Source organism: Galeopterus variegatus, unplaced genomic scaffold, assembly GCF_000696425.1.
Source record: "Galeopterus variegatus unplaced genomic scaffold, G_variegatus-3.0.2 Scaffold218, whole genome shotgun sequence".
NCBI lineage: Eukaryota > Metazoa > Chordata > Mammalia > Dermoptera > Cynocephalidae > Galeopterus > Galeopterus variegatus.
In genome coordinates, this window is record NW_007726329.1 from 132340 (window position 1) to 159554 (window position 27215).

At 50.6% G+C, this 27215-nt stretch overlaps 3 protein-coding genes across 7 annotated transcripts in view; all 3 read left to right on the forward strand.

Moving 5' to 3' along the window:
- The first annotated feature begins 5228 nt into the window (after positions 1–5228).
- On the forward strand, positions 5229–18499 carry CCDC130 (coiled-coil domain containing 130). 5 transcript variants are annotated; one of them, XM_008566004.1, is made up of 10 exons: positions 5229–5297; positions 7385–7587; positions 9025–9078; positions 10174–10256; positions 11746–11801; positions 13175–13235; positions 14400–14542; positions 14626–14798; positions 17523–17661; positions 17792–18499. In XM_008566004.1, exons 2-10 carry the CDS (start codon positions 7585–7587, stop codon positions 18265–18267), a joined length of 1188 nt encoding a protein of 395 aa, XP_008564226.1. In that variant the 5' UTR covers positions 5229–5297; positions 7385–7584; the 3' UTR covers positions 18268–18499. The 5 variants fall into 5 exon arrangements, with proteins under 5 accessions (XP_008564226.1, XP_008564231.1, XP_008564227.1 ...); XM_008566009.1 differs by having other exon boundaries at positions 17523–17644; positions 17792–17871; XM_008566005.1 differs by having other exon boundaries at positions 5270–5297; positions 7420–7587.
- A 346-nt stretch (positions 18500–18845) lies between these two features.
- On the forward strand, positions 18846–24460 carry MRI1 (methylthioribose-1-phosphate isomerase 1). The gene is made up of 6 exons (XM_008566037.1): positions 18846–18941; positions 19929–20167; positions 20677–20852; positions 22140–22316; positions 22395–22619; positions 24240–24460. Exons 1-6 carry the CDS (start codon positions 18846–18848, stop codon positions 24395–24397), a joined length of 1071 nt encoding a protein of 356 aa, XP_008564259.1. The 3' UTR covers positions 24398–24460.
- A 1036-nt stretch (positions 24461–25496) lies between these two features.
- Positions 25497–27215, forward strand: part of LOC103585126 (chromosome unknown open reading frame, human C19orf53) — a 4770-nt gene continuing 3051 nt past the window's right edge. Inside the window, exons 1-2 of the mRNA XM_008566010.1 lie at positions 25497–25859; positions 25952–26007. Coding sequence (XP_008564232.1) covers positions 25721–25859; positions 25952–26007 — 195 coding nt within the window. The 5' untranslated portion in view covers positions 25497–25720. The remainder of the gene's footprint in view (positions 25860–25951; positions 26008–27215) is intronic.

The window sequence follows — 27215 nt, forward strand, 5'->3', positions numbered from 1 at the left end:
TTTTTCGTAACATCTTCTCACTATCTTTGCCCTTTGCTCTCTCAAAAGGACAAAGAAGAGTTCAGGTTGCCTTGAAATCATCTCCCCAATTCTCCACCTCTCTTTTCTTTGATCCAACACAACTGTTGACTTGACCAATTTCCTGTATCCAAGAGAAAGCCTCAGGCTTTTGTCTCTCCCAACCATTTGTTCAGTCTGTGAATTATCTGGTCTCATCTTATTAACCTCACCAAAGTTCACTGTGGGGTTTGAATTTCTTGTCATCTCCTTCATCTTCCTCCTTCCCACCTTCCTGAGAATGTCGCTCTCAATGGTGGACTGCTATTCCTCCTAGCAGAGACCAGATTAAGTTTATTGGACTTCCTATGGTGCAGAATGTCTTCCTCCATTGTACATGCAGCTGGGAGGAAGGATTCTACCTCTGTCTGTGTTCTAATCACTTCTGGACTTGGAAATGACCACTTGCGGAGTAAATTACCTACACACCCCAACTGGCTTCCCCTTCTCAGATTCATCCAAACCTTAGCATGCATGAACCCAAACTTTTGGCTTCTGAAATAGATTTCTCCATCACCTTCACTTACAGTTCATTTCGCCACTGCTGACATTCCTGAGTTCATCCTGTTGAAATCTTCCTCCACAAGCAGTGTGAAAGAAAGCTGTCAGAACTACTGGGATGCTTTGGAATGTGGTCACATTATGTGCAAGCCAGGCAGAACATCAGAGAATGCACAATGACTGCCTGGCTCTTGAAGTGGCCTCTCCAACAATGGGCAGTGAAGCCACTTCTCAGTCAGTCCATTTTCCCACCATAGTCAGTAATGCACTCCAGTGGTGAAGACTGGACCATTGTCTGTATAACTGTCTCATTACTCTCCCCTTGACTTCTACACCAGCACTGTGCTACTGAGCACTTGAAATGTGGCTAGTGATGATGCTAGAGGAGAGGGTCTAGGAGTCCCAATAGGTGGCCTCAAGACACTCTGTCATCTTACCAGATTCTTGATTCCACCACAGGAAAGAATTCAAGAGCAGAGTCACAGTAGAAGATGAAAACCGTCTTAATGTAGCAGGTAAGAGACTTCAGAGAGTGCAGCCTAGCTCCAGAGACTGAGCAGGGCCCGCACCAAGTTTAACACAAAAGTAAGAAATACACACTTAAAGTTCAGTACAGAGTCCAGGTTGGCTTAAGAGAGTGAGCAGCCGCTTGCTGGAAGTAAGCTTGATACAAAAAGAAAGAAATACACACTCCACAGGCAGAGTGCAGACTGGCCCCAGAGAGAGTGAGCAACAGCCCCACCTCCTGCAAGGACTCAGCTTTTATAGTTTTGGTACCTAATACATATTCATGCTATCAAATGAATATTTAACTAAGGGGGCAGTTCCCTGTTGTGTAACATAGTCTTGCACATGCTCAGTTGATCTCCTTTTAAGGCATGTTCATTGGTTAAATTCTATCACATTCACTGAACATATTCAAGAATATTCTGTGCTCTTTGGCACCCCTAATGGAAGGTCATTAAAAGGATAAACTCGGGCCGGCCCGGTGGCGCACTGGAGAGTGGCAGCACTCCCGCTGAGGGTTCGGATCCCATGTGGAGACCGGTTCCCGCTCACTGGCTGAGCGCGGTGCGGGCACAACACGAGGGTTGCGATCCCGTTGCTGGTCCCCGGTACGGGCGCGACACCGAGGGTTGCGATCCCGTTACCGGTCAGTAAAAAAGACCAAAAAAAGGGAAAAAAAAAAAGAAAGGATAAACTCCCTTCCACTGAGCATGCTCGGTCACTGGGGTCATACAAGCTTGTGTAAATTCCTTTTACTGAACATGCTGAGCTACCGGATTCACATAAGTCCATCCCTTGTAGTCTCAATTTCCTGGTGTTGCTGCTGAAAATAGGTCCAACAAGCAACAGTAACTCTCCTCTAGGGGAGGGCCTAGAGGAGGGACCTGAGACCTTGGGAAGTGGCTTGAAACCCAGAGGTGTGTCCTGAAGCCTGAACCCAGGGAAACTGAGCACCTCAGCAAGACCGAGGGATGGGATGTTTAGTTTTATTTCATTTTGCTTAAATTTAAGTATGTGGCTGGTGACTCTCCTATTGGACAGTTCTAAACCACACCCCATAACCTTAGAAAAGAAGATAATTAAATGATAGACTTTTCCAAAGGTAAATAAGTTTAACAAATGCCAACAAAGTGCTGCTAGCTCTTCTTATGGACAAAACCATCAGAATGATCACTCTTCTGGTCCTTCCCCCCTACAAAACTTCAGGGCACCTTCTCCTTGATGCTGAGCATCCCAGTGACTATTGGGTTCAAGACTGAGCTGGCCACACAGATTCTTGTGATCCAGATGTTCCTCCTCAACCAAAATTTTTGACTCCCCCAAAATATGCCTTTCCACCACTTGATGATATATATCTTTTTCTATTTAATGTGTGTTCTGGGATATTTACTCTTCATTGCGGCCTTGGGCCCTGGAGAAGTTTCAATGGATGAACAGAAGAAGTGGGGAGATGAAACGATAGGGAGATGAAAAGGCAGATGGAATGATGTCATCACCATTATGACATTATCACCATCACAAATCATCATTGTTATGGATTCACTTTTCTTTTGAATGTTTGGTCCCCATTTCTTCACATGTTTTAAATTTTTTTTTTTTTTTAAGATGACCAGTAAGGGGATCTTAACCCTTGACTTGGTGTTGTCAGCACCACGTTCTCCCAAGTGAGCCACGGGCCGGCCCTTGTTTTAAACTTTTGACTGGCTGCTTACCTAAGAGAAGTTTCCTTTTAGGTTGTTACCTTACCGGATAATAAATGGATTTATGGTTATATGCATCAGGTGCACTCAAATACATATGGCTGTCCACTGTCTTACTAGTGCATTCCTTAATATGTCTTAATATTTGACGTCCAAGAGAGCTGCATACATTCACATTAGCTGGAAATGCTAATTCTTTATTCCTTCAACTCTACTTTATGAATTTGGAAGCTCTAGCCGTGTGAAACACAGCCTCAGTCTGCTGTTATGTGTGGTTGAGAGAGAAGAGAGAGACTCTCGCTTTATTTCTCTGCATCCTGGTGTTTGTGTAAGCTCCCTTTGGCCCTCTTAGTTAATTTATTCATAAGATCACATGGTACACTTTTCTGGGTTAGAAGCTCAGGGAAAAATCAGATTCTTTGGCATCAGTTAAGAAACTTGAATTGGAGCAGGACTGAGCATCAGGGGAGAGCATTTGCCCCTAATAGTCCCAGCACCAGGATGACCCATAGTCAGATGGAGATTCTTTGTCAAGGCAGTGAGCAAGAGCACACTCTGCATTAAAAAGGGAGGAAGAACACTGTCTAGGAAGTTCTCACCTTAATTAGAGTTTGGGTCAGAATCCCACAGTGATGATTAAGGCATATAGTGATTTGTTAGTCATGTTAATTTCATCTCTCATCACTGTTCATTTAATCTTCTAAATGATGCTTTTCAATTTTCTATTTGGGGTTATGATGTTGAGACTCACCAAGACCTAAATCTTGGCCAAGACGAAGTAATAAATGTGCTTGTATGTTTACTACCTACTTTTTCAAGACTTCAGGAATGTAGAAATAAAGAAAGATTACTAAAGTACTGGGAATTAGTGAATGTCTTTCTTTGCAATAATTAGCACCTACCCATGCAGTAGTGGGATTGTGAGAGTCGGAGACTATATTATCCAAAATGACGGTGTTCAAAAATGATTCCTAGAGGGGCTGGCCCGTGGCTCACTTGGGAGAGTGCGGTGCTGATAACACCAAGGCCCCGGGTTCGGATCCCATATACGGATGGCCGGTTTGCTCACTGGCTGAGCGTGGTGCTGACAACACCAAGTCAAGGGTTAAGATCCCCTTACCGGTCATCTTTAAAAAAAAAAAAAAAAATGATTCCTAGAGTATCTGGAATGCTGGAGCAAGAAGCCTCCAGCCAGCGCAAAGAAGGAAGCGTACCCCACTCCCAAACACCCAACTCTTGTTAAAGATTCCTCTGGCTTCCCGTAGTCCTTATGTTTAATCCATACAAACCAAAGCAGTATAGCTCAGAGGATATGGGAACAAGGTTTAGCGTCAGCATATGTGGGTCAAATCCTCCACCTCTCACTAGCTGTAGGACCTTGGGCAAGTTACTTAGCCTCTCTGGGCCTGTCTCCTCATTTGTGAAATGGGAACGACAATGAACATCCACTTCCTAGGGGAATACCCTGAGATGTGATGGTAAGTGAGTACTGAGCACTGGTGAGTGATGCCAGTTAAATTCTATCACATGCATTGAACATATTCAAGAATATTCTGTACTCTAATGAGCACTCAATATGCAGCACCATGATTACATGAGAATTTGCTTGTGAGTAAATCCTGGCTTCAGAACAGGCAACAAGTAATATAGCAGTAGTAGGAGTATTGTCATCACTTTTTACACTGCCTTTGATAAATTACCAGTTGATGTGTCTGCTTCAGCCCTGATAAAAGAGTGTGGTCTTTCCTCTCTGAGCGCCCCCAAGGCCTGGCATACAGCAGGCGCCTGAAACAGCTGTTGAATGAACAAATGAACAGTTTCTGTTAGGCCCTTCAGGGCACTAATGTAAATTTGAAAACCACTCTCCTATGTAGAAGGCACAGCCAGGGTGGTCTGGAGGCTCTACAGCAAAGGCCAGCCCAGTTCTCCTGTACAAGGCCAGACAGCAAATATTTTAAGCTCTCTGGGCCATACTCTGTTCCAACCATTCAACTCTGCCCTTGTAGAAGCCGTAGATAATAGGCACATTAATGGGTGTGGCTATTTCCAATAAAACTTTATAGACATTGAAATGTGAATTTCTTATCCTTTTCAGGAGTCATGAAATATTCTTCTCCCGCTCCCCCTACCACTTAAAACTAGAAAAACAATTCTTAGTTCAGCAGCCATTCAAAATCACTGGGCTGGTTTGACCCGGCCAACCGGCTGCAGCTCGGCAATGCTCGCTCTACGGCTTCTGCGCGCTACACAGCGCTCCTGAGAGGGCGGTGTCAGGAAGCGGGCCTCGGATTGGACCTTGCGTGGTGGGCGGGGAAGAGGGTGGGGTGTCGTGACGTAAGCGCGGATGGGCGGGGAAGTCCCGGACTGATCCACTCCGGCGGCTGATGCGGCACTCAGCCAATGAGCGCGGCGCTGCTGCCTCGCCCCGCCTCGCGCCGGCGTCCCCGTCACGCTGAGAGGGCGCGGCTCTTCCTGGCGCTGCCAGCGCGCACTTCCGGGCACAGTCGCGGAGTGACGTCGGGAGGAGGGCAGGTAGGTGCGGGTGGGCGGAGGGGCGGCCAGGCCCGGCGGGGCCGGGGGTCAGGCCAGCGCCTCACCCTGGCCTCGGAGCCAGCTGACGTGGACAGGCGCGCAGGGGGACGTGGAGCTCTGGGGACACTGGCCGAATGCCCGGAGCCGGCCCACGTCCCAGCCGCGAACCCCGGACCCAAGTGCCCGGACCTCGGCCGCAACCCCCTACCTATCTCCGATACATACGATGCCTGAAGGGCCCCTGGGTGTTTTCATCTGGAAAATGGGGCTAGCAGGCCCCTACATCGCTGGGTTGTGGTGAAGATGGTGTAGAACGATGTTTGCAAAACGGTGGGCAAGAGAAATGACCCAACTGCGGACGTTTAACTCAGCGTCCGGCGCTGTTCTGAATACTTGAACTCACCGAGTCCTGACAGCAACCTTATCAGGTTGATACTTTTATAAAATCCCCTTTTACAGGTGAGGAAACTGAGAATCAGAGAAAATAAGCAATTTGCTCAAAGTCAAGAAGCTAGGAAGCAGCAGAGTCGAGATTCGAGCCCAAGCTGTAAGCCCAGGACAAATGGGGTTAATAATTACTCTTGACACCAAGGACCAGAGATGTCTGTACATCCACCCTATAGCCCTGTCCGTACTATTCACTGGGGTGATAAAGCCATCTTAAGACACCTCCTCCCCAAGCTCCTGTAAACTGAGTTTATACTTTATGCAAGCGTTTCCAGTGTTACTTCATTCATAGTAACCCCAGAAAGTCAGTCTTGTGGTCATCATTCACTCTTTACAAATGAGGAAATACAGGCCCAGGAAAGCTCAGGTACTGACTGAACTCACCCAGCTGGTGAGGAGTGGAGCTGGGATTTCAGCCCAGGAAGTTGTGACCCCCAAAGCCAGGGTGGGCACGTGGCTGGTTTGTTGGCAAAAATATTTTTAAGTTGGAAAGGTCCTTAGAAAAATCCGATCCAAGGGGCATACTTTACAGATGGAGGGTCCAAGATGAAGAGCAATTCAGGGTAGTGCTGCAGTTTACATCCCGGGCTTTTGCACCACTACCCCAGCTCTGTCATCAGCTTCTGGTGTTTCACAAGTTTCTCAAGACCCCCATGTCCTCATCATCATCTGGAAATGATAGTAAATAGTAATAGTAAAAAAATAGTAAATTATTGTAAACTAGAAGTTCCTTCTATTTTACCTAAAAGTCTCTCCTCCAAACATGGGGAAGGGGAGTCTCCTTGCCCCCAGTTTAAGTAGCCCCTGCATTTGGTGCCTGTGTCACCTGTACTGATTTTTATGGAACCTCTATCAGTTATCTCAGTCATTCACCCAGTTAGCACTTATCGGCGGCCAGGCAGTGTCCTACGTGCTGAGGATGCAGCGCAGTTTGACCTGGCCGGGGAGACAGACTGCAGACAAATAAACAGACACAGGGTGGTGAGACCGGAACTCCGGGGAAGAACTGACTTTAGATCAGGTGGTCGGACTCTGATGAAGGTGATATTTGAGCTGAGACCTGTGACAAAGAGCAGGCAGCTGGTGGAAGAGCATTCAAGGCAGACAAACAGCTGGTGCAGGCCAGCTGTACTTGGCATTTGAAAACAGCCAGGAAGTCAGCATGGCTGGAACAGAGCGAGTGAGAGGGAGAGGGGTAAGAACTGGGCTTGGAGAGGCAGGCAGGTGTCCCACAGGCCATAGGGAGGGTCTTGACTTGATTCTAAAAGCAAATGGGAGGGTTAGCTCGTTTGGTTAGAGTATGGTGTTATAACACCAAGGTCAAGGGTTTGGATCCCCATACCAGCCAGCCACCAATCAATCCATCAATCAGTCAATAAAAGCGATAGGAATCACCAAAGGGATTTAGGCAGGATAGCGACATGTCAGTTCATATTTAAGATACCCCTCTGGCCTCTGTGAGGTGAGCAAATAGGGGTGGGGAAGTCAAGGGCAGAACCAGGAGATAGGGGAAGACTGCACTGGTCCAGGCAGAGTGATGATAGGGGCTGGATCAGGTCAGGGCCACGGAGAGATGAAAAGTGTGAGATATGAAAAATGTGTTGGCCATAGAGTGGACAGGACACTCTTTTTCTAAACAGACACACATGGATGCTTGGATGCCTTCTACACCTAGGAGTCTCGTCTGAGCCAGCAGCACCACATAGTTCACAACATCTTTGCAGGGAAGCCTCTGGCCCCTGTGCCAGGCTCCACAGGAGGGCAGGACTGGGCAGCGGGTCAACAAGGCCACTTTCAGGTTGGCTGCCTTGAGGGCGAGGACCGGTAGGCAGCTTCCAAGATGGTGAGTAGACAGCCTTGTGCTCCCTGGGTTTCTCTCCTGGTCTTTGTTGGACCCCAGAGTAGCCCCTTTCCTCCCCTCACTGAGCTCTAAGATGGTAACTTCAAACTCTAGGTCATGATCTTTGAGTGGTTCTGAAACTTTGCAATGCACTAAAATCACCCAGGGAGGTTTTTTTTCCTTTTCTTTCTTTTTTGATATATATATATATATTTTTAATGAGGTGAAATTCACGTAACATCAGTCATTTTAAAGTGTATAATTCTGCAACATTTAGTACATTCACGATGTTGTACAACCACCACTTCTGTCTAGTTCCAGAATATTTTCATCCTCCACAAAAGGAAACCCCATCCCCATCAGAAGTCACTTCCCAGCCCCCAGCCCCTGGCAATCACCAGTCTACTTTCTGTCTCTACGTATTTGCCTATTCCAGATACTTCATATAAATAGAATAGATGTGGCCTTGCACATCTGGCTTCTTTCACTCTGCATAATGTTTTGTTTTGTTTTTGCATAATGTTTTTAACATTCATCCATGTTGTAGCATATATCAGAGCTTCATTCCTTTTTAAGGCTGAATAATATTCCATTGTGTGGATGGACACATTTTGTTTATCCGCTTATCCATCGATGGACATTTGGGTTGTTTCCATCTTTTGGCTGTTGTGAATAGTGCTATGAGAACATGCATGTACTAGGATTTATTTGAGCACCTGTTTTCCAGGGAGATTTTTAAAAGCCCTGTGTCCAGGTGCCACGCTCCAAAGCAGGTGCTGTGTCAGGAGAATCTGGAGGGGAGGGGGGGGCCAGGCATCCATATTTTAGAAACCTGTCAGGTGGTCGTAACACACAGCCAAGTCTGAGAACCACTGCTTTGCTGGTCTTTAAGTCAGTTCAGTGGGTAGCTGCCAGCATGTAAAAAGAGAGACTCACAGGGCCGGCCCGTGGCTCACTCGGGAGAGTGTGGTGCTGATAACACCAAGGCCATGGGTTCGGATCCTACATAGGGATGGCCGGTTGGCTCACTGGCTGAGCGTGGTGCTGACAACACCAAGCTAAGGGTTGAGATCCCCTTACCGGTCATCTTTTATAAAAAAAAAAAAAAAAGAGACAGCTAGCATTAGTGTTCTTTTATGAGACCCCCTTCAGCTGCAGTACGTGTGTTTGCGCAGTAGCACTGTTAAATGTTTTTTATGGTCAGTCACAGTCCAAGTAAAAGCATGAAAGCCACTTCTGTAGGAGTCTGAACCTCATGGAATTTTCCAAAGCAGCAATGGGTTTCTCACCCAGGGGGCCACTCCCTGATCAGACACTGAACCCAGTATCACCCTCTAAGAGGTCCTCCAGTCTTCCTGGTCCAGGTGCTTCCCCCGGAGGCTGCACGAATGGCTCTCCTGGAGGGCTCTCTCTGAGTCATGTGTGTGTTCTGTTTTCCAGGGCGAGAGGAAAGGCGTGAACAAGTACTACCCGCCAGACTTCAACCCTGAAAAGGTAAGGGCAACTCCTCCTCCATGCCCACAATTGCAAAGAGACCCCATGTGGCAGGGGCCACATGGCACCTTGTCCCCTCCTGGAGTCAGAGCCGTGACTGCAGAAGGGATGGGCAGCCCCTGGGTTCTAAGGGCTTTCCACTTGCCACATGAGTCTCGGGGCTGTCCTCACTCAGTGACCTTTAATTCTGCCCAGCATTGGGTTTCGTGTGTTTGTAGTAGAGCTCAGGAGGATATGGAGCACACAGGCTGTGGTTCAGATCCCCATGCTCTCCCAGCTCCATGTCCTGGCCTCGTCATTGTCCCCTCTGCCTGGAATCCATTCTTCCTTTCCAACCACACTGCTTCACACTGGTCCTCACAGAGATCCACCCTGACCACCGTCTCATTCTCTGTCATATCACCTAGTGCTTTATTTATCTTCCTAAACCTTATAACTCCCTTACATATCATTCGTTTATTTGTGTATTCTCTGTCTCCCCCACTAGAGCATCTGCTCCACAAGGGCTGGGATGTTCGTCTGTCTTGTTCATGGCTGTGTCCCCACAGAGTAGGTACTCAGTAAGGGCCCCAGTGTCCAAGCTGCATGGTCCTGAGCACAGGAATCAGCCTTCCTCTGCCATAGTTTCCCCAGTGTCAGAAGGGGTAAATAAAATGACCTGACCTCACAGAATCATTGGGGGATTAAAATACAGTGATACACCTAAGGACCCAGTGAATGCTTACCAGTACTGTGGTCTCACCTAATCTTCCCCATGAAACCTGGAAGGAAGGACTGTTGTTATCCTCAGTTGACAAATAGGGGAAACTGAGGCTCAGGAAGGCAAAAGTGAGGTTACTTGCCCAGGGTCACGCAAGTGTATCAATCAGCTCACAAATGGGAGAGGGACCATTTAAACTCATGTAGTCCTGATTCCAAGCCCACATGCCTCACCAAGACCTTAGTGCCCCTGTACGCTGTGAACACACCCTGCAGGACATCAAAATGGGGAATCTCCCCAACTGTGAGGCACTTGTCCCAACACAGTGGGGATGATGAAAGCATGATGTCCCCAGCTCAGCTGTACTAATCTGCTCCCTTGTCCTTTCCCCACAGCATGGCTCTCTCAACCGATACCACAACAGCCACCCCCTCCGCGAGCGGGCTCGGAAGCTGTCGCAAGGCATCCTCATCATCCGGTAAGGCCCCAGCATCACCTGAGGACCCCACCTGCATGTCACCCTGCATCAGTCTCAAGGAGAATTCAGCCTCTCCTGATCAGCCCGATGCTGTGGGGTTGTAACAAAAAATAAATAATAAAGCAGAAAGGCTCTGTATCAGTCAGCTCCTGCTGCGTAACAAAACAGTCAGCATTGATTTTTGTTCACATGTTTGCAGCTCAGCTGGATGGCTCTACTGGGCTTTGGAAGGGCTGGGTTGGGCTGATGTGGGCTGGGCTCTCTCCTGGCTCAGGGTTGGCTGGCTGGGGACTGGCTGTTCTAGCTGGGCCTTGACCTAGACTGCTGGGCTCTGCTCCATGTTGTGGCTCATCCTCCAGCAAGCCAGCCTGGACTTGCTCACACAGCGCCCCATCAGGGCTCCAGAAGAGACCCAGAACTGGCACACTGTCTCTTCTGTCTCATCAGTTGCCCAAAGTAGTTCGTGATTCCAGGGTGGGGCAACTGACTCCACCTCTTGAAGGAAAGTGCCACAGAGTCATAGTGCAAGGGTCATGGATATGCAGAGGATGAAGGATCAAAGTCATTGGTGCAGTCAAGCCAGGACAGAAAATGGCCCTTCCCACCAGGTTCTCCTCTTGTGTCTGGCCAGCATTCCAGGTCGGGTCGTCTGTGGCAGGAAACAGAAGCCAGCTTGTGTCACCCCAGAAGGGCGAGCCCCTTACTGTTCCTTCTCTGCCCATCTCTCCTTCCTGGTGGACTCTATCTTCCATCTCCAGGGTCTACCTTGGGTCTGAGCAGAAGATCCAATGACAAGAGGTGGGAATATCTGTAGAAAAGGAATCAAGATGGTGAGTTCCAGCAGGGGCCTCAGAGGCCACAGGGCTGAAGGACACCACAAAACTCCCACCACATCTCCATACTCCAGAGCCAACCAAACTCGCCCACCTCGGCCCTGCCCACACCTCCTCTGTTCACTTGTCAGCTGAGCCCTCATCTCATCTGTACAACGTCTTTAACTCGACTCATTATTTATGACTTAATGGTTTTATTTTAAAAGGAAAGCAATATCACTAGTGTCCACAGAAAAACAAAATCACATATCATAAGAACCATGAAAAAGAAGTACAGCAACAACACAACTTTACTTAACTCTAATCGGACACTGCTGCCCAGTGACAGCTCCCTGTGGCCTCCTTCCTCCTCTGCCCTCAAGTTTGTTTAGCCAATGTGGCGAGGTATGAAAGACACAGCAGCACCCAAAGGAGCTTCTCACCTGGACTCTGTCATTCGGCTGGTGAGCATGACAGGGCAGAGCCGCTTGGTTGCAGGAGTGGCTGCGATTCTTTCTCCTCCCCGTCCGTGCCCTTTGCAATGTGACTGCAGCAGTTTACATCAAGACATGGCATCTGTTGCCCCAACCCTCAGTGCACAACTGCATCAGCCAGAGTCATGGTGTGGAGAGCCAGGGAGAGCCCAAGTGCAGATAAGCCATTGTCTGTCTTTGTAGATTCGAGATGCCGTACAACATCTGGTGCGACGGCTGTAAGAACCACATCGGCATGGGTGAGCTCTGCCAGCCTCTCCACTCCCCACCCTACCCCACTCATGCAGTCCTGCAAATGTTGAGCCCCTCAGCTGCTGGGTGCTGCGAGATGCCATCTCTCCCAGGGGCCCCTGATCAGGAATTAGAGAGGAGACAGGTGCCCGAATGACTGGCAGGCTATGGAAGCATCTTTGCAGAGCAATAGGAAGCTGGGCTCTGAGTTCAAATTCCATCTCTGCCACTTTCTAACCAGGTGACCCTCAGCAAGCAACTGAGCCTCCCTATGCCTCAGTTTACCCATCTGTAAAATTCAGATGGTACAAGTGCCCACCTGTGTGGTATATAATGAGCTTAGCATGGTACCTGGTAAATACAAACTACCACTGTTCTTACTGTTTCCGTTATCATTTGAGCCCCAGACTGTGCCACAGGTGCACAAATGAACAGACGGGCAGGTGACCCTCCTGGCTTCCATTTCTTCCTCTGCAATCCAGAGAACCTTGAATGCCTTCCTCACAGGACGGCCGTGAGTACAAGCACAGCTTTGGCCAGCCCTTTACACAGCACTCGGCCCAGGGAAGCAGCTCACTCTGTAAACGGGCTGTCAGCTCTTGGCAGGAGGGTCCAGCCCCTCTCTCAGGAGCTGCAGAAATGTGGGATGGAAGGGACAGGCCACCTCACTGCCAGGAAGGATGAGTGAGCCTCTAACATGTCCCTCTGATCAGAGCCAGCTGGGCATCTGCCCGATAAGCCACCAGTCACTCAGGGGACAGACAAAGTTGGGACTGCCCCTGGCACCACACACAAGTCACCCTCAGGGCTGTGAACTAAAGCAGCCACTTAGGAAAGGAAAACCAAGCCAGATCACACCATCCACCAGCCCAAGCTCTGTTTTTCTAGTTTAAGCTTTTTTCACTCAGTAAGCAAGATTAGAGTCAAGAATAAATATTATCTAACCAGAAAAAAAAATCTGAACATTCTCTAAAAAAATAACAAAAGCCACCCCTCCTTAAACACTCACCAGGCCCTGTTAACAGCAATTCCTACGTATTAGCTCCTGCAGTCCTCTCCACTGCCCTGTGCATGAGGCTGTATAATCATCCCTGCTGAATAGACAGGGAACTAAGGCACAGAGGGACAAGGCAGCTGGCCTAAGGTCACACAACAGATAGGTGGTGGAGTCGGGATTTGAACCCAGGCCCTCTAGCTTCAGCCCACCCTCCTCTGTGGCTTGAATACCTGTCAACACAGCTCTTTCCTTGAATTTCTGCATCCTCCCAAGATGCCCCTGCTTCCAGGCAGTGAAATATCACCCCCATCTGCCTCCCCACTTAGAGAAAAGATGCTGGAGGTGGCCCCAGCCCGAGTCTCCACTCTTTTCCTCCCTTCCCAGGTGTTCGTTACAACGCAGAGAAGAAGAAGGTTGGCAATTACTACACAACCCCAATCTACAGGTAAGGGCAGCCTGGTGGCATCTCGGAGTCAGGTGGGGTGGCCACAGGCTACAAAGAGTCTGAGTGGGAGAGAAGCTCGTACCCTCTTCTGTTGGCCATTCCCTGCAGGACTGTCCTGGAAACCATTCTGGGCTGTCAGTCAGGACATGTCGCTCTGCCCAGAACCCTCCATAGCTCCCACCCAAGTCCTCCCCCTGCTCACAGGGCCCTGCATGCTGTGCCCATCCCTTTCCTGTCCTCACCTCCCACTCTCCCTTCACTTACTCTGCTCCAACCACACAGACTCCATGCTGTCCCTCACACACCCCAGGGATGCGCCCACCTCCGTGCCCTCTACCAGTAACACTCTTCTCTAGATAGCAACAAAGCTCCCTCCCTCACCTTGGGTTTCTACTCAGAGAAGCCTTTTCTAAAGCAGCACTCGATGCTAGGATTGCTTGTCCTTTCCATTGATATGCCCCCCGCTGAAACATCAGCCCGTCCAAGAGCAAGTTGGCTCCCTCCACTGCTCAGCAGTGTCCCCAGCAGCTGGCACAGAGCCTGCCACAGAGCACCTATCTTGGTGGGTTTATTGAATGAACGAATGAAAAATAAATGAGTGAATAAATGAATGAACAAACATGCATGAGTGAAGGAATGAACAAATGAACAGGTGAGTGAACAAAGAACGAACAAGTGAACAGGTGAACGAATGAACAACGGAATGAATGAATGAACAAACGAATGGGTGAACAAATGAATGATGAACCAAGAATGAATGAATGAACAAATGAACAGGTGAATGAATGAATAAAGGAATGAATGAATGAACAAACGAATGGGTGAACAAATGAATGATGAACCAAGAATGAATGAATGAACAAATGAACAGGTGAATGAATGAATAAAGGAATGAATGAATGAACAAACGAATGGGTGAACAAATGAATGATGAACCAAGAATGAATGAATGAACAAATGAACAGGTGAATGAATGAACGAATGAGCCAACTTCAGCCTCTCTGTAGTGTCTTGTCTTTCCCACAGCTCTACTCCCAGACAGAGAGCTCAGGGCGTGGTAGGTTCTCAGTGAATTCTTAATGAATGGCAGATGGAAGGAGGCAGGCGGGTATCCTGGGATGCGGGCATAGAATCCTGAGTCCCGTCTGCCACCCCCCAACCCAGGTTCCGGATGAAATGCCACCTCTGCGTCAACTACATCGAGATGCAGACAGACCCCGCCAACTGTGACTATGTGATCGTGAGTGGTGCCCAGCGCAAGGAGGAGCGCTGGGACATGGTGGAGAACGAGCAGGTGCTGACCACAGGTGAGCACCGCCCAGCATGTCCCAGGCCAGCCCCAACCCCACACCAGGGCTCCAAAGGCCCAGCTGAGCTCTCATCGTTGCAGAGCATGAGAAGAAGCAGAAGCTGGAGACAGATGCCATGTTCCGCCTGGAGCACGGCGAGGCTGACCGGAGCACACTCAAGAAGGCACTGCCTACCCTGAGCCACATCCAAGAGGCCCAGAACGCCTGGAAGGACGACTTCGCCCTCAACAGCATGCTGCGGAGACAGTTCCGGGTGAGCAGGGCTCCGACCCAGAGTCGGGACCACAGGCAGGCAGGGGTCTCAGGTTGCTGGCATCCAGGCAGACCTGAAGTAGGTCCAGTCCTTACCCCCCCTTGTCCTAGCTGTGAGCAGGTCAGTTTACCCTTTAAGCCTCTGTTTTTCCATCTGCAGCATGGAATTCATACCCCATCTTAGTCCATTTGGACTGCTATAGCAAAAATACCATAGACTGGGTAATTTATAAAAATAGAAATTTATTGCTTACAGGTCTGGAGGCTGGGCAGTCCAAAATCAAGGTGCCCACAGACTCACTATCTGGTGAGGGCCCCTTCCTCATAGATGGTGCCTTCTAGCTCACATGGCAGAGTGACAAATAAGCTCCCAAACAAGCTCCCTTGAGCTTCTTTTTTTTTGTTTTTGACAGGTGTGGGGATCTGAACCCTTGACCTTGATGTTATAACACTGTGCTCTAACCAACTGAGCATTAGTGCCCTTTTATAAGGGCGCTAATCCCATTCATGAGGGCAGAGTCCTTGTGATGTAATCACTTCCCCAGAGACCCTAACTCTTAATACTATCCCATTGGGGATTAACTCTCAACGTATGAATTTGTTGGGTATGCAAACATTCATACCACAGCATGCCCCTACCGCACCTTGCCTGTGACAGGTGCCTAGTCAGGTGGCTATTATTGAGCACATCATCCCTTCCCCTGGGGAGACAGCCTCCTTCTCAGCAGATTCTTAAAGGGAAAGAAAGCCTCAAGCTGGGGCATATATGAGGCCCAGGGAGCCTGTGGGACAGCCAGGCCAGACCTAGAGTACTGTGCCCAGCAGAGCAGTGACCTGGGTGGTCGGCTCCTAGCACAGTTCGTGGGCCCACTTAACCATCCTGAAATGAAATCCCTACATCATCAACCCGCCCCCACATAATTTGCAGAACCATCCCTGGAGTGCCATAAACAGAACAGAAAAAAGGATAAGTCATCTATAATAAAATAAAACAATGCAGACTTCAATATGTAAATGTCAGATGAAACACCTGAACCTGTGTGTTGAGTTCCTGAAGATGCAGGTACAAACACCTATCAGCTCACGCTGCCAGGGGCACTGTCCTGGTGAGGAGGACACCAGGGCTGTTGCTGTCAGTGACCACAATGGCCACTAAAGTTGAGCAAAAATACTTCATGGAGCTTTATCAGAATGAGTTAGGGTCCGGGTTCAGAGGAGTATAATATAAAGGGGTTTTTCACCCTTGAGGGCGTCCACAGAGGCACTGGAAAGTTCTGCAGGACATAAGAACCTTCTCCTTCTTCCCTCGCTCTGTGGGGCGGCTGGTATCCCTGGGCACCTCACACAGAGCCCAAGCAGAAGTGTCCAGGCCACCCTGTGGGGCACAAGCTCTGGTCTCCCCATCCTACTGCTCCTGTCCTTTTTCTGATGATTCTGTGGTCATTACTATTAGGAATAAAATTACAAGTTTTCTTACTAATTATTTCTTAGTGAAAGTGTAACCTTCCAGCCGGCCTCTGCCCGGATCTGTGTGTTTCTGCCTACTGGGCATCTCCATTTGGGGGGGGTCTAAGGCCCCCTCAAACTTAATATCCCAGTGAGCCTTGATTGGTCCCTAACCCGCCCCACCTGCATTCTCCCTTTCTCAGTAACAGAGACAGCTCCGTTCTTCCAGGCGCAGGCCCCAGAGCCTGGAGTCAGCCTGGACTCCTCTTTTTATAATCACAACCCCCCACCCCCACCTTCTGTCTGTTAGTAGATTCTCTCAGGCTCTACGTTTAAATAATATCTAGTATCTGACCACTTTTGTCACCTACCACGTCATCTCCTGCCTGGACCAGCATGGGCACCCCCCTCGTGGTCCCTTAGTTCCCACCCAGTCCCCCACCGTCTATTTCCCTCACACACAGCCGCCAGAGGATGCCTTTGAGCACCTGTGTCAGATCACATCCCCCCTCTGCTCAGAACCCTCCATGGCTCCCACCTCACCTAGAATAGAAGCAGAAATCCTCCCCGTGGGCAGCCAGGCCCTGCACAACCTGCATCTCCCCGCCACCACCCCCACCCCTCCCTCCATCTTCCCTTCATTCATTCTGCTCCAGCCACACGGGCTTCCTCGCTATTCCTCAGCCTCTCCAAGCACATTTCTGCCTCAGGGCCTTTGCACAAGCTGTTCCACCACCTTGGAACACTTTTTCTCCAGATACCCATGTGGCTCCCTCCCTCAAATGTCTTTTCTCAAACATGACTTTCTCAGGGAGACCTTCACTGACCCTCCTGCCCCTCCACACACATTTAAAATTGAACCCCAGCCAGTCACACCCTACCCCGTTCCCTTCGCTCTTTCTCTCTTTACCACTTTGTCTCTCTCACTCACTAGAATGTCAGCTCCACAAGGGCAGGGGTTCTTGTCTGCCCACTGCTGTGTCCCAGTGTCTGGAACAAGGCATGGCATGAGGTGGGTGTCCCATAAACATTTGCGAGCAAAAACAGGAAGGGCTGAATGGTACCTGTATTGATGACAATCGTGTCTCCCACTTGTTGAGTGACTTCTGTTTCCCAGGCACTGTGTGAGGCCCTTCCTGCACACTTAAGGAGCTAAAAGAGGAGGAATCTGAGATTCCAAGAGCTAGAGTGATGCCCCCTGGGTCATGGGGCATGGAAGACGCAGGCTTTTAAGATACACCCCCACCCCTATCCCCGGTGCTGTTCCCTCCACACACAGGAAAAGAAAAAAGCCATCCAGGAAGAGGAGGAGAGAGATCAGGCGCTGCAGGCTAAGGCCAGCCTGGCCATCCCGCTGGTGCCGGAGACAGAGGATGACCGCAGACTGGCCGCCCTGCTCAGGTTCCACACCCTGGACTGTACGTGAGGAGTACAGGGGGCAGGGGAGAGTTGGGGGGTGTCCCGCCATGAGTGGACTATGGCAGACCTAGCAGAGGGCAGCTCAGACCTCCTTCCCCACTCCTCCCTCAAATGTTCTCTCCCCCGCAGCATATGAAGACAAGCAAAAGCTGAAGCGGACGGAGATCATCAGCCGCTCCTGGTTCCCCTCCACCCCAGGACCCAGCACCAGCAGTGGCAGCAAGGCCGGCAGCGTCCTGAAGAAGTTAGTCCAGAGCCGCAGAGCCACCCCCGCCAGTTCCCCTGTCACAGTAGGGGACCTGGGCATTGTGCGTCGGCCATCCCGAGAAGTCCCTGAGAGCCCCCAGCTTGCGGCTGAGACCCCAAAGTCTGGGGAGCCACAGGTGCCAGAAAGGTCTGCTCAGGAGAGGCCCGCAGACTGCCCTGAGGAGACAACCTGGACCCCCAATACCAGTGGGCCTCGTGGGCAGAAGGGGAACTGTCAGGAAAAGTCCCTGTCCCCACCAGGCTCCTCCCAGGAGACAGCTGACCCTCCGGACACGCCGCACCCCTGCAGCCTCGGCTCCTCCCTCGTGGCTGACTACTCCGACTCGGAGAGTGAGTGAGCGGTTCCGGGGACTGGACCCACTGCTGAGGCCGGGACACACCCAGGAAGCCCCTCACAGTCTGCAGACCTCACTCACCCACCAGCCCTTGGAGAGCTCAGATGCCGCCCCCTCCCCAGACCTCGACTTCCTGCAACAATGGAGTTGTTATTTATTTGGTTCTGGTTAGGGTGTTTGTGCCTTGTGGGACCCCTGACAACCAGACATTAAAGGCCTGTATCTTTGCCTGTGACCTGGGTTACTAAATGGGCCCATGGGCTGCCCTCTCCGCCACCCAAACAACCTTGGCAGGCCTCTTATCAGCAAATGCTGATGCTGGGGGCACAGCTGTGACTACAGGCGAGGTCCCCACCCAGTGTGATACGGGTTTCAAGGTAGGAGCTCAGGTTGGCCTGGAATCAGGGCAGACTTCCTGGAGGTGGCGACATGGGCTGAGTGTGAAGTGTGGAGGCAGGAGGAACCACACAGGGAAGGCCAGGGTTGGGGCACACGGGGTGCCCAGGATCCATGCTAGGTGCAGCTGAGCCTGGAGCACACAGGTGTGGGCTGTTCATTCTCCTCAGCCCATGGGTACGCCCATGGAAGGGTCGTGGAAAAAGCCCCAGCATGTTGCTGCTTCTGAAGAAATCCAGGCAGAAAATGACCCAGAAACAGTCATGCGTCCACCCAGGGACGTAGGACCACCACCTCCCTCTAAACCTTGAAGAAAGATCATTTATGTGCACAGGCACGGTCTTGCCCCTGGAAATACAGTGGGGAACAAAATGGACACCCTGCCTTCGTGGGGCTGAGGCTCTGGGCAAATCGAAATTTGCCCTCACGCCTGCTTTTGGAAGGTGTTAGCCTTGGCCACTGCCGCCTTTTCTTCCCACGGGAATGGATAGGTCTCGAGGCAGCCACTAAAAGCCGGTCGGTTCCTTGGAATCCCCAGTCAGTGCCTTCGTCTACCTGGGGCCACCGGCAGCACTCGTTCTGGCTGGAGAAATCTAAGGGTATCCTCTGGGGATTTGGGGGCAATGCTGTGACCCCTAACTGGCCAAGCGCTAAACAGGGCTTGGTATCCAGTAGGCACCACATAAACGGTGTGAACTTTTGTGGTTCCGAGGAGGCCACCAACTGTCAGTCTGGGCTTGGCTTGGGGCTTAGGGTGGTGGGTTCGGCCACGTGGACCGCAGGGCCCGGAAACCCATAGGGCTGGGTTCGTGTGCGCACGCGCCACCGTCCGGGAGGCCACGCCCACGGCCCCGCCCCCTCCGCGCGGTTCCCGGCGTGCCCGGAGCTGTGTGACCGTGGCGGTGGTACCATGCCCTTGGAGGCCATCCGCTACTCGCGGGGATCGCTACACATCCTCGACCAGCTGCTGCTTCCCGAGAGTAAATGTTAGCTGCCTCGGTTATTGTCGTTTCTGTGGTTGTCCTTAGGTGCAGCTTTTATACGTAGATGGGTAGGGTTGAGCTTATAAAGAGTTGGAAAGAGACCTAAATCTGTGGTTTTGTTTAAAAGAAAATCGGCTCGTTCTGAACTTTGGAGTGGTCTCATAAATTTTCTGAAAATAAAAACAAATGTCGTATAACTTCGTATAATGTATGCTATACGAAGTTATTACGGGGGGGAGGGCGCCCGGCCCTGCAGCCCCTGACGCCCCGATCCCGCCGGTCTAGGTGCGCGGCGCCCCGGCCATCGCCCTGGTGGGCTGCCTCAGCCTCGCCGTGGAGCTGCAGGCGGGCGCCGGGGGACCGGGACTCGCCGCGCTCGTGGACTTCGTGCGTGACAAGCTGAGCTTCCTCGTCACCGCCCGGCCCACCGCTGTCAACATGGCCCGCGCCGCCCGAGACCTGGCTGACGCCGCGGCCCAGGAAGCCGAGCGGGAGGGCGCCACCGAGGAGGTGGTCCGGGAGAGGTAGGGGGATCTTGTGCCAGGCACCACTCTGAGCAAAAGCTATTAAGTCAGTTTTTAAGCATAGCGACCGATTTTACAGATGGGGAAACTGAGGCACAGCGCAGTTAAATCCCTTGTCCACGGTCTCACAAGCAGGGCTGGAAGTCGAGCCTGGACAGCCTGGCCCCGGGATCCTTGAAGTCAACCCCTGAACTGTGCCTGCCCTGAACACGCCCAGACCCCGTGTGCCAGTGGAGCCCCTTTTTGGTGCCAGTTTGTGCCTCCCCACCCCATTGTCAGCCATAGAGACAGAGATTTTTGTCTTGTTTACTGCCATGCCCCCCAACACCTGGCACACCGGAAGTGCTCAGTAACATGTGTTGCATGAGCAAATGGAGTGACAGTTTTGTGGTGGGGGTAGAAGGGCCCGGGCCCTACAGCAGAGTATTTGAGCGGGAGTGCTCAGAGGAGGGACCGATCTGAGCCCCAGGGCCTGGTGGCTAGTGCTGAAAACTCCTTGTCGGCCCCAGAATGATCCGCTACGCTGAAGACATGCTGGAGAAAGACCTCAGAGACAATCGGAGTATCGGGGACCTGGGAGCCCGCCACCTCCTGGAGCGGGTGGCCCCCAGGGGTGGCAAGGTGATCGTGCTGACCCACTGTAACACCGGTGCACTGGCCACTGCTGGCTATGGCACAGCTCTAGGTGAGTGGGCATCCTCAGACATGGGGAGGGCCTCCCATGGACTTTTTTGGATACAAGAGAAAGAAATCCCAACCTAAACCACTTTTACTAACAAAAAAATGTGGGGGCCGAGCCCGTGGCACACTCGGGAGAGTGCAGCACTGGGAGCGCAGCGACGCTCCCGCCACGGGTTCGGATCCTATATAGGAATGGCCGGTGCGCTCACTGGCTGAGCGGGGTGTGGGTGACACCACACCAAGGGTTGCTATCCCCTTACCGGTCACGTAAAAGACAAAAAAAAAAAAAAAAATGTGAATGTATTAGTTCTTGTACAGAAACACTTAGGGCGTTGGCTTCAGGTGTGGCTAGATCCAGGGGCTCAATCAATAGCATCAGGACCCATCTCTCCCTGTCCTTCAGCTCTGTCCTCCTTCATCCTCAGGCTTCACAGGTTGGCAGGGGGACTACCAAGGTTCAGATCATGAGGAAAAGAGCTAAGAGTTCCAGAAAAGTCTCCTGTAACTCAGGGACTCTGATAGGATCACCTGCCCATCCCAGATCAATCATTCACTGGGCTCAGCCTGAGCCATAAGCCTATAGAGTGGGCAGGATATGGACTGCAAGAGGACTGAGAAGGGAGTGACCCCCACACACAAAGAAAGATTGGGGTAGCCGTGACTAGGAAAGGGGGGAATGGGTCATAGGGGTCAAGGCAACATATTCCACTTGACTTTAAGTTACCCAGGAAATTTCCCTACCTGCCTGGGTTCTGCCCTCATCCCTGGGAAATGAGGTCTTGATTGCAAGACACCTGCCTTGTGATACGTTCACCCAACCCACATTTATTAAGCACCTGCTGTGTGCCAGGCACTGCTACAGGCACTAGGGACACCTCAGTGAATAAAGTGGACAAAATCTCTGCTCTTGAGAGGTCCCAGGGAAGTAGGAAGGCCAGACAATAGGCAAGATAAAGAAATACTTAGGAGGTGTTTGGATTTGACAAATGCTGAGGACAAAGAGCAGGGAAAGGGGATCGGAGGTGTGGGGGTTGCTATATGAGATGAAAGGATCAGGGAAGCCTTCATCAAGGTGTTCTAAGCAGATGTGAAGATGATGCAGGAACCTTGCTGGCATCTGGGAAGAGTGTGCCAGGCAGAAGGAACAGCCATTGCAAGGACCCGGGGGTGGGACTAATTGGCGAGTCTCTGGAGATCCACACCCAGCCTAGAAGTCTGTTGTGCCCCTAACCACTGAACCACCCTGCCCGTCTGCCCCCTTCCGGCCCTTCTGGTGGGCTGGACTCCACAGGTGTGATCCGCTCGCTGCACAACCTGGGCCGCCTGGAGCACGCCTTCTGCACAGAGACCCGGCCCTACAACCAGGGAGCCCGGCTAACAGCATTCGAGCTGGTCTATGAGCAGATCCCTGCCACCCTCATTGCTGACAGCATGGCAGCCGCTGCCATGGCCCACCGGGGCATATCAGGTCAGCGGGCTGGGTGCAGGCCTGCGGGGCTCTGGGCATCCAGGGCCAGGTCATGACACCCAACTTCTCGCCCTCCAGCTGTCATCGTGGGAGCCGACCGTGTGGTTGCCAATGGTGACACAGCCAACAAGGTGGGCACCTACCAGCTGGCCATCGCCGCCAAACATCATGGCATCCCCTTCTATGTGGCTGCCCCCAGCTCCTCGTGTGACTTCCGCCTGGAGACAGGCCAGGAGATTGTCATCGAGGAGCGCCCGGGCCAGGAGCTGACCGATGTTAATGGGGTCAGGATTGCAGCACCCGGTAAGCTGGCCGCTCAGGGACACCACAGCACCTGGTCATTTCACGGGGGCAGGTGGCATTAGGGCATCATCGGCCTTCTGAGTCATAACCATCTCCTTCAACAGGAGAATTTTGGAGGTCAGATTCAAGGTCAGAATGTACAATTAACAAGCCAACTGTATGGCCTTGAGCAAATTGTCTTCCTATTGTCTATCTGTTTTTGCACCTGGAGAAGAAATAAGAATATCTGCTAAGCAAGTGCATATGAAGAGAAACAGACATTTCTCAGCTTCCCACACTTCCTGGCTGTGCAGCCATAAGCAAGTTCCCTAAGTTCTCTAAGTCCCTAAGAGCCCCAGTGTTCCCTATCTGTAAGATGATCTGTTGGTAGAACCTGCCACGTAAACCCAAGGGCCTTCTATGAACTAATCCATGTGATATTTAGAACAGTGCCTGGCCCTTTAAATATTAGCTCATTAAATATTAGCAATTATGAGGGCTGGCTGGTTAGCTGAGCTGGTTAGAGCACCGCCTTATAACACCAAGGTCACGGGTTCAGAGCCCCATATTGACCAGCTGCAAAAAATACAGCTGCAAAAAATATATATATATACATACACACACACACACACACACACACACACACACACACATATTAGCAGTTATGGTAAGAATTACAATTATGGGCCGGCCCGGTGGCGTGCGCCGCTTGGGAAGCGCGGCGGCGCTCCCGTCCGAGGGTTCGGATCCCACATACAGACCGGCTCCCGCTCACTGGCTGAGCGAGGTGCGGGAGCAACGCCGAGGCTTGCGATCCCGTTGCCGGTCCCCGGTCCGGTACGGGGGCAACACTGAGGGTTGCGATCCGTTGCCGGACACGGAAAAAAGACAAAAAAAAAAAAAAAACTAAGGCAAAGAAAACACATTTGCAGGCCACCAGTTTACAGCCTCTTGTGTAAAGGGTTATCTACAGTCATTAATCCATTTGGCAAATAATGTTTAGTGCCTGCTTGTGCCAGGCACCATGCAAGGTGCTGGAACACAGCAGTGAAGAAAGACACAGAAGTGTCTGTGCTCAGGGAGCTGACAGTCTAGATGGGGAGACAGAAAACAAACAAGATAAATAATGAACTTGTGTGTGTGTTAGAAGGGGCTAAGGACTAGAGAAATAAAGTAAGCAACGAAGGATATAGGAAGAAGTGTCCCAACAGGGAGGTTTATGTAGGGGGGTCAAGGAAGGCCTCACAGAGAAGGTGACATTTGAGCAAAGAACTAAAGGAGAAGAAACAGCAAGTCATGTGCATATCTGGGGAAGAGCGTCCAGGCATGGGGGGACAACAGGTACAAAGGCCCTGGGCTAGATTCTGAGATTCATAAATAGATCCTTGCAGCAGGCAAAAGTGGGGTAGATGTGTATAAGACTTTGAAACCTTCTTGGCTAGTGACAATCCAGGAATGGTAGGGATTTAAACTCATTACTGGGTGCAGTGTCTATGCTTTTGTGCATTTTTGGCATGGGGATCCCCAGATTCTTGAGGGCTCCCAACCTCAAGAACCGTTATGTTAGAGACAGGTGACAATAGCCTGAGAATTTCACAGAGGCAAATCCCTGCTTCCTTGCCTCCCTTCTCTCTCCTGCAGGGATTGGGGTTTGGAATCCTGCTTTTGATGTCACCCCCCACGACCTCATCACCGGTGGCATCATCACAGAGCTAGGTGTCTTTACTCCCAAGGAGCTCCGGGCAGCCCTAAGCACTACCATCTCAGAGAAAGGGACTCTAGATGGACCCCAGATGTAACCATCCCGGCTCTCCCTACCCTGCCCTCATCCCCCGGGTTTTCTAATAAATGTCTTGAATGGCCTTCCCAAAAGCTGACCTTCCTCCCCCAACCACACTTCTTCCTAGAGCAGGGAGAGCGGACAGGGCCTTGCATGACTCTTTAAGAGACCAGCAGTAAACACCAAGGGCAAGGGTTCGGCCTTACTGGCCAGCCTCCAAAAAAAAAGAGCCCAGCAGCTGAAGCCAGGCTCCCAAGTTCAAACCCCAGCTCTGCCACTTTTTCCACTGTGTGATCCTGGGCAGGTGACTTCTCTGTGCCTTGGTTTCCTCATTTATAAAATGGGGATAATACTAGTACCTCCCTCTTAAGGATGCCATCAGGGCTGGAACTAGGATGACACCCTAAATTTAAAAGGGAGACACCAAAAAAGCTCAGTCAAGATAAATATTTTAGTGCAATATTTTTTAAAAATCAAAATTAAGGCAAAAAAATTCACGATAAAAAAAATCGATATTTTAAATAGAGAATGGGACTTTGTGTGCACTTGTACAACTTGAGCTTGTGCACCTCACACCTGAGGTTCCAATAAAACTTTATTTACAAAATCAGGCAGCCAGTCTGCAGACTGTAGCTGACTATTTGATTTCTTTTACTATTAAAACATTTTCTTCGTTTTGTTTTCTTTTGCTTTGTTGTTTTTATTTGGTTTTAATTTTTTTTTTAAAGATAACCGGTAAGGGGATCTTAACCCTTGACTTGGTGTTGTCAGCACCACGCTCAGCCAGTGAGCGAACCAGCCATCCCTATATGGGATCCGAACCCGGGGCCTTGGTGTTATCAGCACCACACTCTCCCGAGTGAGCCACGGGCCTGCCCAACATGAAAATATTTTTAAACTTTGAAAATACGATTTATCGGGATTACTGAAGTTTTTGGCACCCCCTTAAATTTTGCACCAGAGGTGAATGCCTCTCCTGCCTCATACTAATTCTAGTTTATGTATAAAGTGCATAAGACAGGGCCGGCCCGTGGCTCACTTGGAGAACGTGGTGTTGACAACACCAAGTCAAGGGTTAAGATCCCCTTACCGGTCCTCTTTTAAAAAATAGATAAATAAAAAAATAAAAATAAAGTGCATAAGACAGTAGGAGTTTTACAGAACACATCAGCATTCAGTAAGTGTTAGCTTATCATCACCTTTCGTTCCAATTTTTTGCAAAACGCTGTGATCGACCACCATTTCCGAGTACTGCCCCTCTAACTCCATGCCACGTTGGATCCCGTGAGTCCTTGCGCTCTTCCGCCCCGCTGTATCCCATGGTGCCCTGCGCCTTCCGCCTATGAGGGCTCTCAGCCCCGTCTCTTCCGGCTCATGCCCGATCATGGCGCAGGGGCAGCGCAAGTTTCAAGCGCACAAGCCCGCGAAGAGCAAAACGTCAGCGACCGCCTCCGAGCGGAACCGGGGCCCGAGGAAAGGCGGTGAGGAGCGGGCCCCCCCCCCCCCCCCCCCGGGGGCGGGGGCGTGGCGGTCCCGGGAATCCCCGGCCTCACGCGCCTGCGTCTCTCCCCAGGTCGTGTTATCGCTCCCAAGAAGGCGCGCGTCGTGCAGCAGCGAAAGCTCAAGAAGGTGAGCAGGGGCGTGCGGGGGAGGGATCCCAGGGTTCGGCGAGGAAGGACCAGGGATGGAACTTGGAGGACTCCCGGCTCTATGAGCCTTAGTTTCCGCCCCTGTGCAATGGGTACAGGAACTGCACTTAACCGTACAACCCTCCTGGAGCTCGAAACGTGTTCAGAACACATCAGCTGCCCTTGCTGTTCTCCTGCATTGAACTCGGGAGGGGAGGCGGCACAAGAAAGGAGCTGAAACCCACAGCTTTGCAAGGAGACAGCTCTGGGTGCTCATCAGTGAGTAGTGTTCCTTCGCCCCGAGCCTTTTCCCTGTGAAATGAAGCACCTTCTTCCTAGAGTTGTAGGATTCAACGCGGTAGGGCATCTGCAAATCGCTGAGAACAGCACGAGGCGAGAGTAAATGTTAGCTGCCTCGGTTATTGTCGTTTCTGTGGTTGTCCTTAGGTGCAGCTTTTATACGTAGATGGGTAGGGTTGAGCTTATAAAGAGTTGGAAAGAGACCTAAATCTGTGGTTTTGTTTAAAAGAAAATCGGCTCGTTCTGAACTTTGGAGTGGTCTCATAAATTTTCTGAAAATAAAAACAAATGATTACTTATGTGAAAAAAATTTCAATGAAGACGTCAGCATTTTAGGAAAAAACAGAATTTGATGAAAACAGTAGGTGAATCTTTACAATATACCTGATTATGCACAAGCAATGAGTATTCTTTTTCCTAAAGTGGAAATAATCTGTATCTGTTAGAATTAATAGCCAAAAAAATGTGAATCTGAAGAATTTTTTTACCAATAGTTTATAGCAGATATATGAACCAAAGTGTTTGAGTTTGTAAAAATATAAAATAATATGAACAAAATTTGCACTGTACCATCAAGTGAGATGCGCATTCACGCTAAGTTTTCGATATTGTGTTCTTTTTACATTCATTTTATCACTTTTACTAAAGGTTCAAAACAAAAAACAATGTGGTTTTGGTGGAGTCAGACCTGGGTTTGAATTGTACTCCACACTAACCAGCCCTGCCATCTTGAATAAGTTATTTAGTCTCCCCCGAGCATCAGTTTTCTCAAAACTGGATACCCAGGGCCGGCCCGGTGGCTCACTCGGGAGAGTGCGGTGCTGATAACACCAAGGCCCCGGGTTCGGATCCCATACAGGGATGGCCGGTTCGCTCACTGGCTGAGCGTGGTGCTGACAACACCAAGTC